At 40.3% G+C, this 17,847-nt stretch overlaps 1 protein-coding gene across 8 annotated transcripts in view; it reads right to left on the bottom strand.

Annotated features, from left to right (window-relative positions):
* The window catches only part of GALNT13 (polypeptide N-acetylgalactosaminyltransferase 13), a 195,385-nt gene that overhangs the window by 81,921 nt on the left and 95,617 nt on the right, over positions 1-17,847 (bottom strand). For all 8 annotated transcript variants that reach the window (XR_008235994.1, XR_008235996.1, XR_008235993.1 and 5 more), the window contains one exon: positions 5,933-6,101. Coding sequence is in view for 2 of the 8 variants with exons in the window: in XM_052792613.1 (XP_052648573.1) it covers positions 5,933-6,101 (169 nt within the window). In the remaining 6 variants the exon portion in view is untranslated. The remainder of the gene's footprint in view (positions 1-5,932; positions 6,102-17,847) is intronic.

Below are 17,847 nucleotides of genomic sequence, written 5' to 3'. Positions count from 1 at the left end.
GAATGTACAAATGAAAGACTCACAAAACCAGTTTAGAAGCCATCTGTTGCCTCATGAATGTATTTTTCTCATTGCTGGAGAATTACTTTTCTTTTTTAAATCTTAACAGTCTTTAGCTAATTTATACATTGGGAATTGGCTTTGATCTTATACAGACTACCTGTATGTACTTTCTTTCCCTACTATCAGTCACCCTGGGTGACTTTTCTCCCCCTAAACAAGGTGGAATAATTTCTACATTGTTATTTCAAAGTAATTTCTAGCCAAAACTAATTACCGATTTCTCCCTGAGCTTACTTGTTCACGAGTGGTTTATAGATTCTCTATGCGTAACTGTATATACACAGTAAAATCTTAAAAAATAAATTAGCTTTTAATTATATGAAGCTGTAAGCAGATAAACCAGGCAACAAAGGAACTCTTATGTACATTATCCACCATGACTTAGAGCTGGAAAAAAACCTAATACAACACTTTCTGGTGCAAGGCAAATGGATTAGATGTGAACATCAGAAAATAAAACAATTTACCCTCCCTTATCAGGGCTAAATTGCATGAAGAACAAATAGTGGTCTCGCCAAAAAAATCTAATCAAAGCTTCCTGCCCTGTAACATGGAGTTCGAGGCACTAAAGGATTTTCACAGGCAGTGATTGCCGCTTCTACACTACTTCTTTCAGAGCCTTTTTTCCCCCACCCTGGGACCACCCATCCAGGTTTTTGCTTTGAAGAAGCCAACACAAAACTACGGCACTGAGTTTAAGCCATGATTACTGTTTAGAAAATCGTAATGGAGTTTGTTTCCGATCAGAAACGTATGCTCATAAGCACATAACACACAACGCAACAGCTAACTTCAACCTAAATTTCAATTCTAAGAAAATCCAATTATAATGGTTCAGCAATTTGTAGAATAGCACTTGCAACCTTACTCATCCAGAAAAGATTGAAGATGGATTTCTTCCCTTGCTGGATAAAATACTTAGAAATAAAATTAAACATTTCTATGTTGAATTAAATTGGGTTCAGGGTTTAATCAATAGCTACTTCAAATTAGACCTGACATTGATTAAAATCTTCAAGTTGGCCATTACCAGCAGAACTCAGGCAATTGAGGGACATTCTCTGGTAGACAACACTAGATATAATGGGCAGCAAGTTAAACTGTTAGTGTGACAGTCGCATTCATTAGCTGGAATTAAAATATCAACACAGGAGCAGAGATGCAATGGGATTCAGCCATACTGTTTCATTACAGCACACGGGAGGTGGATTTTGTGGTCTCCTGATTAGAGAATTCATTCCCACAGAAGTCAGAGCAAACTCTCATTGACCTCATGGAGGTCAGGACTTCACATCAGGTCTATTCACAAACATCCCTGTTTGGGAGAAGGACGAGACAAGAGACAGACGCCTTATTCCACAAAACTGTAAAGGGAATTTCTCATTAGCCAGCAACCAACCCAGCCTTCCTTGTCTTCCTGCGACTCATAAAATGAAACTTTTTTTTAGAAATCTAACATCTTTCCTTAGGAAAAAAATCTCCCTCATCTTACAAACGCAAGTACTGTGGTTGCAGTGTAAATCCAGAATTAGCTCACAGTCATCAAACATTTAAGCAGAAAGAGAGTCACAAAAGGTTTCAGGAGCTCTTTCGTCTGCTAATGTGAAAAAAATTAAGATTCCCTCAGGTTTTTTTTTTTCCCTCTTAAATACGTGTTTCTTATTTAGACTCTTGTGACACTTACACCGCCCCCTCCATTTGCCACAGCACTGCTTTGATTGTTTGGAGGCTCAACAGCAGCAACGATCCCAAACAGCGAGAGCTCTCTTGCTCTCTGCCGCTGTGGGATGCGAGTACCAAGCTGCGGAGGGGAGTGAAAAGGACTGACGAGCATCTTTGATCCTTACTCCAAGTTTGTACGCTGTAGATTGACTCCCAGAAGTACACGCAAAGTGCTATGTAGACAGCAGCAGCCTTGGCAAAGCAAGTGAAATCAGTACACCCACATCAGGAGGTTGGGATAAATTGCCTGCATGAATAAAAAGGACAGCAAGGAACAAAGAGGGAAAAGGAATGAGGAAGGCCAGAACAGGAACAGAATGGAAATGGATTAATTTTATACATATATAATATATATAAAATAAATATACAATATGTGTATACACATCCCACAGCAACGAAAAAGCTATTCTGTCAGTGTATTACTTCCCTTTCACTTCCCTTTTCCCAATGACTTTGCCAATAAACGTAGGGTCACAAAACTGAAGAATTAATTTCTAGAATAAGAAATCACAACAAGGCTCTTCTTTTTCTAGGGCTGTTTGTTTCTTATCAGAATTCTTACATCTATTTGTAGATATTAATTTGTGACATGGACATAATATTATAACACACAAATCTAATTAATTCTCGTAGGCAGAGGGAAAGGCAGTGGGAAATCTCAGCAGGAGACGACACTTTGCATTTAGGGTTAAACCACAGCTGGAAATCATAAAACCTTCTAAACACAGGACTAATGGGTAAGCTGAGGTTTTATTTTCATTGAAGACAGGGTGTGGGAAGTCAGACACATCATTTTCTGTTTTAAGCCTATACTTGACACCGCCAGGAGCAGGAAGAGGACATCACTGAGAAAAAGGCATTCAGCTGCTTTTCCAACATCTCAATTTTAAACGAGCCCAAGACTGAAAGTTGCTGCATCTGTCAGGGACATCTCATGCAAGACAGAGAAGAGGAGCAATGCTCAGGACTGCTGCCAGTAGCTGTGACTCCCCTCTGCCCCCAGAGACCCCCACACAAGCCTGATGGCACACGAACCCTTAATTGCTTGCGCAGGAAGCCGGAACGGAGACCGCGACTTAATGGCATGACATACGCCCAGAGAAACACGAAAACACCACTTACACACAGCAAAATGTTGACACATGATAGATACAATAAAAAGGTCAAGTCATGCCAGGAGTTAATTAGTCCTGTACAAATGCCCTTCACTCCTTTAATCCCCCGGCATCGTTACAGAAATGGAGAACAGCTTGGCCATTTCCCAGCGCCCAACCTGCAAATAACTCAGTGGCGATGCGGAGTTCCATGGGGCTGATCCCATCCTGCTCCCCTTCTGCTACTGCCCTACAATGAGTCAACCTTACCCTGACGACCTTCCAGCAAAATTTCGTCTCTCTGGCCTCAAGTTTTCTGCTGCATTTAGTGCAGCTGCTTCACAGCCAATACACTGATTTAACACATTTACACCTTGATAACATTGATCTTTCCATCAGCTCATGATTACCCGTAACACAGCAGTATCTGCAGCTACACAGGTTATTGTGAATTTCCCACTAGACAGCATGTCCAGCAAGAACATTTTTTATTTTCTTTTCTTCTATTCATCTACTTTTGTTACAGAAAACTTCCTGGCCTCTGAAAGAAAAGCTTGCATTTATAATATGAAAGACGCAGAGAGTTAGACACCCAATGCAAATCGGATACCTCTGTCCCCCATGTCAATAAAAACGTGTCTTTGTCATACACTAAATACATTAACCATAAAATCATATTCTTCCTTAATAGCAAAGCATTATAAACTGGCTTTCAGAACAATTTAATACTGCCTAAAGACAGAATATGTACAGAAAGTATCTGTCTGAAGAGGAAAATGAGAAAAGAAAATTATTTTTTTTCTAAATCCCATAATACTTTCTGTCCTTTCAACAAAGGATACGAAACTTCTGTTCATCAAGAAAATGCATTTAGACAGCTTTCTCTCCGTATTAAATAGCTCATCTCCCTTAGACTGAGTAGAACTCTTCATTAGTTTGAACATTTTACCCGTTTCTTCAATATGCACTTCCTTTTCAACGCTTGCTCCAAGGGAAAGGAGAAAGCTTTCCAAAACAGATCAAGAGGCTTCGCAGGTGCCCCCCTTGTTCTGGTGTGTGCAACGCTCGGGTTTTGTCTCTTTGTGGGCTGCAAAGGCTCCGTGAGAGAGGAGAACCTAACACTGAACTGACCACTACCTGGGCAGTTTAATGTAAGCTGGGCCACCGGCCAAGAGCATCACGGTACAAGAAAACAATTAGGTAGCAGCAAGGGAAAACCCAGCCCAGCAGCGCATGGCATCCTCCTCGCTTCCCAGAAAGTCTGCAAGATGCCCCGTGCCCGCTGGAATCATTTCAACACTGAAGCCAGCCCCACCAGCTCGTCATGACGTGACTACCCTCGGCACTCTTGCAAAGGGCAAGCAATAAAGAACAAACACGCAATAAGCAATAAAGCCTTTCCGATGCTTCCGTTTTGTGAAATGCGTCTTTGCTGGCAATGATGTGAGGTGTCGTTTTATGGGAACTTGGCATCACTGAATTACAAATGATCGTGCTGTGGAGAAGCATCACCTCTGTGGTTTCTGAACAAGCTCTATTGTTAAAGTAATGCTTCTACTTCTATTATTTGCAGGCATTTACAAACAAAATCTAGGGAACAAAGTACTTATTTTAATTTTCATGGAAGCCTGAAGAATTTAATTTCAAACAAAGCATGATAAGCAAGATTTCAGCTAAGTGACAATTCAGTTTAAAAACCAAAAGTAATGGGAGGTTTTAGAAGACCTGACCGCTTGCATACATTTAGCTATGCTTATATTTCTCTAAATTTTTATTTGTTATAAGCTGCAGTACCTCTAAATCAGACTGTTTATGTAGGTGAAGGAGAACAGGGAAAAAAACTGAATTGGAAAAAGATAAAATTCAATCAACGCTAGGTTTCTATAAAAATCAAGTGGAAAAAAATATTCCCGCCTCTAAAAATTTACTTCCCAAAGTATCTAAGTTTGGATAATCCTCCACGTATGCAACTTCTGTTAGAGAATCTTATGAGAATGCCCCTATAAGCAAAAGTCCCAAGTTAAATAAAATGGGCTTGCTAGCCTACTCCATCAGCTAGTGTTAACACTGCTCCTGGGAGAGAAGAGGAAATTCTCTGACTGCTGAAAACAATGGATACCACAGACCTAGGCTTTTTTTTTTTTTTTTCTTCAAGTACCATAACTTGTTACAGGATCTTTAGATAGCAATCGGAATCCCTATTTAAATGGAGATACACATGTACATTTGTACTTTCACATCAAATAGATGTGGAAACACAAGCCCACTGTTGTAACTGGAAAAATTAGTCCGTAAATTCCTTTAAAAATAATTCAGTGGGCTTGGTGAAACACTCCCCCAAGCTATTCCACAGTCTCAAAGTCACCACACAAACGTCAGGCTTCACTCAAAAATAATGATTATACGTTACTAGACTTAAAAACAAAACAAAACCCCCACAAAACCCCAACCACCAAACCCTCTTCAGTTTTTGTTTTGTTGCAAAACATTTTGAAAGATGTTCTATAAAATTCTGATTATTCTGGAAATGTTTCTGGATAAAACTAAAAGAAAACTACATCCTACAGGTAGTTTTTGGTATTGGTAGCATTTTCTCCTTATCAGCGCTAAAATGTCAATTTTTAAATGCCACCAGCATAGTTATGAAAATTTATAAAGTAGACATTGATGTTTTTATCATTTTAAAACCCTAGAAATAAAGTTTTCCCTGAAGAAAAAAATATTTAAATTATCCCAGGTGATAAGACACACCAGAGGGCATTTTGTTATGTGCCGCAATGCAAATGGATTGCTCTAAGTTGACAATTATTCAGCTGTTCACAAAATAAATTCCACCAGATAATAACATTTGTGATGCAGTAACTCTTCTCCTAAGAAAGCTGTGCATTAGAAGCCAAATCTAGAACGGGTGAACCCTGGCATTTTCAAACAGCTTCCTCAGGCACCCACGGGTAGTAACACCCACTAATTAATTAGCCTTGGGACAGTGCCGTATCTCGTGCCTTGAAAGGGTAGGCAATGCCGCCGCTCTGCAGAACGCACCGGGGACTCACCCGTCTAATCTCACGTCAGGCAAACTTCGGTTCAGGGCAATCAAGTCACTGGCCATAAGATTAAACTGGTTGATTTTAAACAGCTCTTTCATCTTCTCCTGGTCATCCTTTGGAATGAGCACAGCCTTTCCCATCTCTCCAGGTCCTTCTTGGTTTCGAGAAATAACAGCTGTAACACAAAATAGCAAAAGCCAGCTTTCAGTATGCAGGCACCTGTTTTCTTCTTCACCAATGGGGCTCTGCAATTTTTGGTGTTCAACAAGGAACGTTAAAAAACATAACAACACACCACAATTTTCTCTGTGCTTCCCTGTGAGGTTTTTTCTCTATCTGGATCCAAATTTATGTCTAGTTCCTTTCTAAGATGACTAAAAAACCCAGATTTGTTCACTTGCAGCTTTTGGTTGTAATCACAATAACAGTAAATAACTGTTCTCAAGAGATTTACACCAGGACTACAGAGCACAACACGAGATTCTCTGTGAGATTCTGCAGACAGAAAAGGTTTGGAAAACACTTTTATAGCTACTGAAAATATTTGAAGAACATGTGTATTACACTAATTCTAACCAACTTTTTTATTTTTTTATTTAGTTTTAACTACCAGACATGTGATAGCATAATCCCATCCCTGTAAGTAAAGAAATCAATTAATCTTCAGTGACCAAAAAAAACCAAACCAATCTATCCTGAAAAATATAGTATCCCAACCCTGACAGAGTATCTTTTACATACTATTAGAGACTAGTTTTGAGAAATATTTGTACAGTCAATTTTGAATTTTAATGAAAATTACAGTATCATCTCATATAAGCACACAAAAACCAAGATGCTGACTGCCTTTTTAGGCAAGAGCATATGAAAAGGAAGGAAACATCCCACCTATACAAATAATTATAATAATAATAATCATCGTCATTCTAAAGCAAAAGCTTTAGACAAAGGATGACAGAATCACCACCAGTTTCCTTCTCTGACCTCAATGTGCAGCTAAGCAGAAGAGGCCAGCTTCCCTCCCAACTACTTATTACCTAGATGCTGTATCAAGCAACAGAACACGGAACACCTGAATCCTTAACCAATTTTACATTCACACTTTAAATCAGCCTCTGTCAAGAGGTGTTAATTAACACCAATTAATTTGTCTTCAGTGCTGACTGTCAGTTGCTGCTGTCACGAATAAGCAGAAGCCAACCCTTCCGTGCATGACTCCAGTCCTCTCACACACATGGTCCTGCAGCACCGTACTGGGCAGGGACTGATGCTCACGGTGCCTTTCAAGCTGTGAACTTCTGTGCCATATTCCAACATTACCGTTCTATCTTAATGAAGGGATCTTGGCTCTGTTTTTGTGCCATCCTGTTCATTTTTCATCTTTAGTATCAAAATTACTTCGAAACATTTTGATGCTTAATATCTTGAAAGACTGTCACTTTTGAAGCCTTCTCTACTACCTGAAGAGTAATTAAATTATTTATTTTTTGCAACCAAAAAAAAAAAAATGCTAGAAGAATAAGCCCTTTTCTACAAAATGCACAGAAAGCAGACTAAGTGACTTTTTAAGGAGAAACCTATGATTTTTCCAAGCAAATCAGACATCAGGGCTTGCTAGAACAACCTAGCAGAAATTTACATAAAAGGCTTTTTAAAAATAAATATTACACACCCTGGCCACAGAAATTTTGTTTCTGCAGTTCTAGTTTATGCTTCAGTTGAGAGAAGAACATTTTCCAGTATTATCTGATCTATTTTTTTATCCTTCCCTTTGATCAGAAGTAGCACCTTTATACGCTGCAGTAGGAAGAAATTATTAGCTTCTGCTGTGATTACATGCAAAGATGAAATTGCTATCAGATAGATGCTTAAATCTTAAACGTGGCAACTCTGAAGCTCTCTGCGTCCGGCATGATTTCCTAAGGATGACAGGCTCAGTGGTTAACGTCTATTGGGGTCGGCAGCATCCTCCCGGGAGCTAAACAGGCTGTGGCACGGGCACCAGCACTGCAGGCACGCTTGAGATGCTATTAGATACCTTTTTTCATGTCTGAGCAGAGCCGCTGATTCCTCTCACCTGGCTTTGGGAAAGGAATTCATGACTACACTGCTATGTATGTTCCCTAATAGGCAGAATTTTATCTTGGAGAATACATCTCGCAGTCAAAACCGTTTAGAAGTACCACTGGCAAGAAATAAAGTACAAGAAGAACATAGCCGTGCTGTGCTTTTAGCTGCCTCTTAGCGCAATGCTGCACCTCGCCGCAGCTACGCCTCACCCGCAGAATTGCTTAGAAACCTGCATTGCCCACATACACACACAATTATACATTATATATGCTATTAAATTCCCCTCAGAACATTTCATAAGGTATATTTATGTAATGCGTAATACGAACATGAAATATTCCGGATTAATGGCTGGTAATTAAACTCTGCTATATCATCACTTTCTGGAGAAACGATGAGACTCCTCAGAGACTGCAATTTGAAAAGCTAGTCCCTCAAGCTGCAAATGTTGTTTATGGAAATAAATTCTGCCTCCTTTTTTCTGGAAGAGGCAGAGGGCACAGATTTATCTAAACAGCAGCAGGGAGCAGGCAAAGAGAGTCAGTCTGACTGCTGAAACCATGGAAAAACAGGTAAGCAGCACAGAAAGGAGCTTGGCCAATGCCTTTCTCCCCCAGAAACACAACATAAACGGAAAGGAAGGAATTCCTCAAAAAAGGGATGAATGTCTCTGCAGAGGAAAAGGAGTGATGAGAAGGTGAAGGAAGTTTGTCCTTGTGGCATCCTTCAGTCTGATCATCTTTTGGAAGAGGAATTCTTGGGTTTTCCACCTCTGAAGCTGTATTTAAGGGTCTGTACTAGCTCCAAGGACTTTACAGACCCTACCCAGAAGACCAAGACCACCTCTCCATAATACCCCATCAGCAGCACACACATCATCTCCCTGCCCAGGCAAGGAGCTGCCTGGTTCACGTTCCGATCCACTCACTGCAGCCCCGGCATGGGCACAGCGAGGGGATCGGGCGTCTTGTGCCATAACATAGAGCATAACTAAACACCTCTGAAACAGTAAGGCAACATACCAAAATGTTTCTCTTTTCTGCTGAAATACTTTGGGATTGGCTGAAAATATCTTAGTGACAATCTCCTGTAGAAATCAGAAACTTTTCATTAAAACAAATTATTTAGGGGAAAAAAACAGAAAGAATTTAGCAACTCATTATTAGCACAGTCATTATTACGACAGTAAATTTGCTGCCTCTCCTTGTAGTAAGCCAGATATCAAAATTGTATCTCCCTAAAATGTGTGGAATACCAACAGTGAAGGGTTTCATATTCTGAGCCCAAATAATAGGAAGGCAGCTGTAGAGGATGTTAGCTCCACTGTAAACTCACTGTAAATTCATTAGAAATCCCAGCGCATTCGCAGTGTACCATCACACGGACTCGGATTAAACTCAGCCCGAAAACTTTTGTTTATTCTGCATGAAAGCATGAGTTATATATTCCTTCATCTGCAAAACTAATTTTTGTTACAAGATTCTGTGTTCTTCTGTTGTTTACTAAGGTCCATCAAGATCAAACTTCGAAGAGATTTTCTTGTCCTGAAGTGTAATATAAAACTAATCAGAAATTTCCTAAACAGCCTTTCCACTCGCATGGTTTTATTCAAAGCAAAGTATTATCAGATTACATTTCAATCATAGCTTACACATATCTGTGATGGAGAAACTTATTTAATTCTGCTATAGTTAAAATGCAGCAACCTCAGCTTATTAAATCTTTAGAGAAGCTGCACACTGTTTATGAATTAACAACCACATACACACCAGCATTTTCAGAGGTGTAACTTGAATCCGTACCCAGGACCATCTCTTCTTGCATTTTCTCTCCCATATTTGAATAAATAAGTTTTGAGCCCAGAGAGTCTGTAAGAAACAGTCCTCAACCATCTCAAACCCAGCAGATGCAAAGCACACAACAATGCAACCATATTCATTAGAAAAAATAACACTTTCCATTTTCCAAACAATATATAAAATATTAAAATAAGAACCAAGTAAACATCACAATACCAGAGATGGCAGGAATATTTAGCAAATGAAGATCTTTTGTAAATATTCAATTTGACCAAACTTTTCATAGAAAATTGAATTTTTGCTAGCATCGAATAGATTTGAGAATCTAAAGGCAGTTTCAAAAGTTTTCTAATATCAGGTATGTCACCAAAGTTGGCTTTCTAAATGCACAAAGCCACTATAAGTATTTCTACTGAATGATCTGTTATTTATCCAAAGCAAACAAAACAATTTTGTTCTTCCAAATATTGATATTGTCATTGCACCAAATTTTTATGTTCTGCTTTACCCTCTTTCTAGGAAGTACAGCATACTTCATTAGTACCACATACTTCAAATCAAACTGTTCAGATTATTTTATGAAATACCAAATTTGTATTCAAGTTTCCATACAAAAATCTTTATGTAAAACATACACACACACACACTTCTTCAATCAGAGAACATAAATATAACACAAAATCTCTTCATCTAGAGGATAAAAAAAAAATGTTTCTTAAGTATTCATAATGTATGAATGGTAAAAGAGGCAACAATCAGTGAATGCATGCTGCTGATTATGAATTACTCCACCTGTACTGGTGTTTATAAGCTAAAATGAGCATAGCAAGCAATTTCCTTACAGAGTACATCTTCGAAAATATCACTTAGAATTTACTGTCCAAAACACCTTTTCTACATAGCGTTTATACTTCTTTTCAACAGCATTGTGAAGATCATTGACTTTAAATGACTCAGCAGTGAGTAACTCCATCCCTCTGCAGTGGTAATGGCAAGATGGGTCTTCACAAACAGGGGCTGCCCAGATGTTGCAAAAAAATATGCAAATCCTCCAACTAGGAGAGGTCTGAGATTTTCCAACCCCTGTTGCCTCCAGGTTTTTTCCCCGATGAAAAGAGCTGATTCGCTCCACAGAAAGCTGCCTGTCCCCATCAGGAGCAGCCCTTCTGAGCCCAAACCCACAGGTAAAAGACAGCGTTGTCATGTTTCCAAGTACTTGAACTCACCTCCAGGCTTGTATTTTAAATAACTTCCAATTGTACCGGGGACCTGAGGAGGGACTCAGGGATAGCCACAATCCTTGAAGCCAGGGGGGAAGAAACTGAGAGATGTATTTAATTTTTCTACATAAACATTACCTGGCTGTCTATCAGTAAGCTTATTAGCACATCTGATCCATCAATACTTTGGGAGTGCTTCTGCTGCTGGTAAGTCAAAAGTTTTAATGAATACTAAAAACAAACGGCAAACAAAAAATTTCGACTCATCTGTTATTTGCTTTTCCTTTGGGTTGAGAAGCCCACCTCCATCCTTATCAGGCTTTCCTCTTGCTGGTACACTTGTGACTTCAGTGTCACGCTTCACTGTTCTTCACTATTTCTGCCTCATTCTGTGATCGGGCCTTGCTGATGGGTCTCCATGGGCTTGTGTTGGTCTTTCACACCACTCCTCAGTAAACTGATAGAGTTTTTATTTACTGTACTGTACCTTCCTGAGCTTCGGGGACATAGGTGCCGGCAATTTTGTCTCATGCTGTACTTCAAGTCGTTTCTAAGCACAGGGACAGGTTGCATTTTTGACCATATGTACAGCAGTAGCCTCCTGAATTCATTTGCGTTTGACTTGCTTTGCATGAAATCTTACCCAAAAAGCACTATTCAAGGCTTTCACCCACCAGTGTATCTCAGTGTATAAGCGAACCCTCTGGCAGCACTGAAAGCCCAGTTATCCTGCTGGCAAAGGGCATCCAGGAAAGCCTCTCCTGCCAGTGAAGTTCATGGATATATTTTGGCACTAACAGTCTGTATAATGTAAATAAGATTCGCTCAGGTTTAGAAGTCTTGAAATGAGGGAATCTGCCCATTTCCAGAAGGAAGCGGGGACCCCCTGTGTGTCCGTGGCAGGAGATGAGAGGGTATCAAACAGACAGCAGCATGGACAGCACGAGGATTCGGGGAGCTGGAAAGCATCCCCACCCACAGCATGGGTACCTTGAAACAAACACCCAACACAAGTTTCAAAACTAGCCCCCAGTGAGAGAGGACATATGGAAAACCAAAGCGGATTTATAGGCTGAAGTAACTGGGAAAATTATTTTTGTATACCAGATTAATTCACTTTTACGAGAACTTGATTAGAATACCATATTTTGATTCATACTTAAGATTTCTAACTTACCTTGACCATATTCCCCTTCACAAAGTGAAATGAGTCTCAGTCCATCAGTAACAGGTTTTTTGCCAGCTCTATAAACATGAATGTTTCATAAGGTATCTGTGACACAGCCCTAAACACATTTTAGTGAATTTACAAATGTGTCTTAATCCTCAGCAACCATCAAAGTTCATTAAGTATCCTTCCTGTATACTAGTTACATGAGATGATGCTAAGTCAAAAAAGAAATTAGTTTTTAGATATCTGAAATACTTAAGGGAATACTCCACTTCCAGGAAAGGCTGAAGAAACTGCAATACTTCAAAACTGCAAAGGCTCTGTTTTTCACGGCTCTGCCCTTACCCAGAGATACCTTGGCTGAGGGGTGAGGAGGAATGAGCAGAACCAATACCTGGAGGAGACGTTGAGATTTGATGCCATCTACACGGCATCTCCTTGGTATATCATACTACCCTTGACAAAGTACGAGGTGACCTGTGCTTTAGTAATCTGAGATCTTCTGTCATGTGTGTCTTGAAGACAGAACTATTTCAGTAATTTTTTTTTTTTTTTTTTTTTTAACGTAAGCTACTTATAGTCATAGCTCAAATAATGTGAGTACTACCATCAGAAAGCCTTTCTGCTTTCAGTATGGATGAGCTCTGGGTAACACATACTGCAGATCCGAAAGATGACTGTCCATCCTGACACATGAGGACAAGCTTGAGACACACACCATGGTGCAGTAAAAAGGCAGGAGAAAAATACTTTCTTACACATATATAATTATGTATATAAACATACATATACACATATATAGATATACACATCTTAAATGGTAAACAAAATCCAGAGGATGGCTGCATATAGCTGCTATCACATGAATCCCATTACTGCTGCCAGGTGTGTATGACAAATACACACATCATTTCTCCTTTCCCTAAAGATTGTATTAGCTCAATCTTCTAATATTAAGAATTCACACTGTGAAAAACCTTAACAAAATAGAGACCTACATTCCTCGTCTCCTCTGTAAATCACATTGATTAATGAACTTGAAATTGCGTCTACTTGTCATTGTTTAAATGTACGATGAAAGAAGGAAAATGAGAGAAGAATAGGGATGGAAGTGGATCTCAAAAGGTCACCTAAGCTTTCCCCACACAGGACACAATTAACTGGACTTAAAACATCCACAGCATATGTGGGTGGTTGTTTTGGGAGGTTTTTTAAATATTTGCTTTGAAACCTCTGAAAATAGAGTTTTTATAGCCTTTCAAGGAAACCTAGATGAAATCCAAGCAACAAAATAAATTACTGAATTATACTCCTACCTTGATACACCTGAGGAAATAGAAGAAATTTCATGAGCTAAACACATAAAAACTGGAGAAGTAATGCTCTTTAAGAATATTTAAGGGTTGAGCATAGGTGGACAAAGTTAGAAGTATGTGTGGGGAACTGAGCAAAGAGAAATCTCAGCTAAAGCCAGAGAACAAACGGCACGGAGGAGGTCAGGCTTCTACTGACCAAAACCAAAGTCTGTGCTGATGATTCAGTGCGCAAATTAAGAAAAACTTGTCATGTAATCTACAACAGAACTGTGAAAAACATAGGAGTAAACAATATCAACAGCAGAACTGATTAGATGAAGCGTCTGCAGGCCTCTTCCAGTTTTTATCATTATAATTCAGTAAACCACAACCAAAAACCTTTCTTTGTTTTGTGCCCATCTGGGAAAGGCTTCCATTAAATCGCAAGGTGACAAATCATTTCCTAGATCAGGACAAAGGTCTCTCTGGCTTAGTACATTGTCTCAGAGCAACTGATAGATCATGGCAGAAAAGATAAGACACAGGTTTTAAAATAATTCTTTCAGAGATTTCCCTTTGCTCAGGTAGGGGCTGTACCCAGACCATTATGTTCAACAGATCGCCACCAGCTTGCATACTCCCTCTTTAAATCTATTTATCTTTTTTACAATGAACAGCATGACTTAACTGAGCATTGCTGGCAAAAAAAAGTGTCCCTTTTATTTGCTTTGGATTTGCTATCTCACATTTTCATTGGTGTTTACCTCGGTATACACACCGAATCCCTAATCAACCTCCTCTGCCTATATATGCCTTTACAAATCCTCAGTTTATCCTTCTTTGCTTACCACTTTTCCAAGCAGTAGAATTACTTAATTTAGTCTCTCCCCACAGAGAGGCCAAACAGTACCTGAAATCATCCTTGCCTGCCTTTTCTAAACCATTGATTTCACTCAATGAAATCCAGGTTGGTTTGAATGAAGCACCAAAAAAAAAAAACAAACTGCCAAACAAAAAAAGCTTTTGTCCTTCAAGGGCATAAGTTCATATGATTCTAGCAAAGCAAACAAGGCTGCTTTAATTTGCAGCAGAATTCTTCTGTGATTATCTTTTAAGAAGTTGAAACCAAAGTAATCTACAAATCTCCGCAGTGTTCTACACCTTGCCACACTTGTGTAATTTCAGAAGGGGCTGTATACACTTAACACTTTTCAAAGGAGGCTTCTGTATGCGCCTCACGGTGCTTCGGTTAACTCTATTTAATAGCTGCAACTAAGAAGGAGCAGTGATTCAGCAGTTTTGCTTGTTAACTTACTGAAGCGGATTTCAAATATTTCTGAAGTGTGCTTTTTAAAAAAAAAAAAAAAAGTCTACCAAATATAGCTTTACCTCCAAGCACAAGAATTAACAGCTCACCTCTTCAATGACCATCTTGGTGCACGCAGGGATAATGGAACTGACTGAAGCATGCCCACAAAGAATAAAAATGCTATTTTTCCAGCATTCTGCCTGCAGACATTTTTCATCATCTGTCAGCCAAGATAGGCCTCCTTTGGAAATGAAAACAACCCCCTCACAAGGGCTTATTAGAAGTGCTGAGGTCTTTGGTGGAGTGGAGAATAGAAAGCACAAAATTCAAGATAAAGAAAGGGGTGAGGGTGGGGGTGGGGGAAGCAGAGCCCAGTAGATTTCAAAGTATTCCATTTATTTAACAATTCAGTAAAAGCACTGCACAAGGACTGTTGCACAAATAAGCATGGCAACTCTCAGAAGACATAAGGACTCATCATCCAGGCTTTTTGGGGGTTGTTTTTTCACCCCAAATGTTCATCTTCTGTCCTTATACTTCGGTTGCAACACCTGCACTTCAGTTCTGAGTAACAACCACCACTGCAAACATAAGGGTGCTGTTTTGCAGAGAGCTCTTCTACGAGGGGCTGTGGGGTCCATTCCCCCAGAGCTGGGTCACCCCCTGCACACCCGTCTGTGTCCCACCTTCCCAGGCTAAGCTTGGATGGGAACACCCCAAAAACCTGTTGGTCTTTCTGGTCTCCCCAGACGCACCGCCCAGCCATCAGCTCATCCCACCCAGACACGGCGAGGACTGCTGCCCACAGCAATGTCCCGGCGGTATTTTCAGACCCTCGGTAACACATAAGCAGCAGCGATGCTGATGGGCAGAAACCACAGCTTTTTGGTTTAACCACCAAGCACACTGCAAACGCTTTGAAAGGCGAGGGTGTTCTGTGGGTACTGTGTACAAACGTGATCAATAGGCATTGCAAAAAAAGAAAAATACCCTCCGCATCAAAAAGCATTTTCCTGTTTCAGAAACTGTCTAGTCAGTAAGTCATTCCAATCTTATTCATGTATTATTAATTGGTTGAAACTTCTAAAAGCTGAAGTTGGAAATACCACTTTATACTTTTCCATCACAGATAAAAACCTTGGTTTCCCCCAACAGCAACAATCAGACTGGATTGCTTCAAAACTACCAGTCTGCTCCACGGGCTGCAAGCCCCGCTCTGAAATCTTCCTCCGTAGGGATGGGTTAGACCCCCGAACACGGGGTTACGTACAACTTCTGCAAGGAGGAACCATCCCGTACGTGCACAGCCCAGGAGAGCTGGGGCTCCCTGATGGCACCTTCTTGAACAACAGAGCAGAGAACTCTCTTTTTATTAAGGGTCTGACGTCAGCCCGAATCTCGCTCGTTCTGCAGCTACCAGCATCGCAAGCAATTTGAAAGGAAAAATTCCCAACTTTGATGTTATTGCTGTTTGGAAAGGTAAAAACAACTAGATGAGGATAAAATTGATCTCAGTATAAAGATAAGATAGGGAAGAAAGCAGCTAAAGGGGTGTAAGCCCCACACAATTACTATCCGCCCGATACACAAAGTCTTCTCAGACATCCCCATACACAGAATACGTAGAAGATAAAATGTGAATGGCTTACTGGTAAATATATCTTAGTAAATGATAATTTGTCTCTACTTATGATGAAAATTCGAAAAATGTATTTCATAAATAAACTTCTGATTGAAAGAGGAATATATCCATCAAACAGGGAGTACCATAGCTGGGACCCGGACACCAGGCAGAGCTGGCTGCTGCCTCTCCTGCTGCCCAGCTGTTCCATCAGCACAGCCGCCCAGTCCTTCCCGATGCAGGTTATGCATCACGCAGTTTCCAATTATCACCGATTTATATTTTACTACAATACTAATACGAGGCATAAAATCAGTCATTCTTGTCTCATTCTCAGAGGAATCTTATCAAAACCTGTGCTCGGGTCTCTCTGATACCGCATGCTATCTTTAGCTAGGCAAGCTGGCTAAATAGAGAGCTATACACGTAGGAAGATGCTCCTAACTTTAACGTACCCTGAGCACAGCCTCGCTCCGCTGCCGCAGGCACCCACCAAGGGATGAAATGTGACTGCAAGCATCCCCTCCTTCCAGCGAGGAGGTGCCGTAGCTGTGTTACATGCAGTTTTACACCATTTTGCAAATTCTAGGAGCTTTCTCCTCCCACAGCCTGCCGGCCCTAGCCCTGCGCTTCTCGGGAAAGCCAGGAGCCTGGCCACAGACCTCCGTCGTGCTGCATTTTCACACGGATGGGGTCTGCAGTCTTAACGTGGCTACTTCCCCAAGGGCTCAGGGATGACTGTCAACAAACTGCAGCCTAACTGGAAAAGAAACAACAGCACAGCTGGAGCTGGAGGGGTGGAGATGAGTCTGTAATAAGGAAAGACAGCAAAAAACCCTCCACCGTACCGCCGTGCTGGCTGGAGCAGCATCTGGACACAGGCAGAAGTGACATCTAAAGAACTAAGTCAGAAGAAGACTGAAACCCCATTGTTTAAACAACAACAGCGGTTTGTACCTCCCTATCAAATTTATCTATATGTGGTATACAGTCTTATTTTCTAAATAACAATGATTTGGTATTACTAAAAATACTTTTGGTACAGTTTCACACAGGAGAACTGCAGGTTTTCAGCTGCAATCAGTAACTCATCATGAATGCGAGAGAGCATTAGTTTTTGTTTGGGGTTGGTTTTTTTTTTTAACAGAAAGTTGTCATACAGTATTGAATAACTTCCTTGGGTTTTTTTTCTTACTGCTAAACAATATTCAGGGGAAAAAGATCACCTAAGCAGTTGCTCTAGGCCATGGAGCATTGCCCTTTGGTTATAAAGCAGAACATGGTGATCCCTGCTAGCAGGAGCTGCACTGGAGATGGTCCATGCGGCAGCCATTTCACATGGGGAAAACCTCCAGTCTCCTGTACTGAAATCCCAGAACTGGATTTATTCTAGTTTGTCATTAAATTACTTGTGTAACATTTCAGTTCAAAGCATT

Source organism: Harpia harpyja, chromosome 7 (genome assembly GCF_026419915.1).
Source record: "Harpia harpyja isolate bHarHar1 chromosome 7, bHarHar1 primary haplotype, whole genome shotgun sequence".
NCBI classification, from domain to species: domain Eukaryota; kingdom Metazoa; phylum Chordata; class Aves; order Accipitriformes; family Accipitridae; genus Harpia; species Harpia harpyja.
This window is presented reverse-complemented; position numbering and strand designations above follow the sequence as displayed.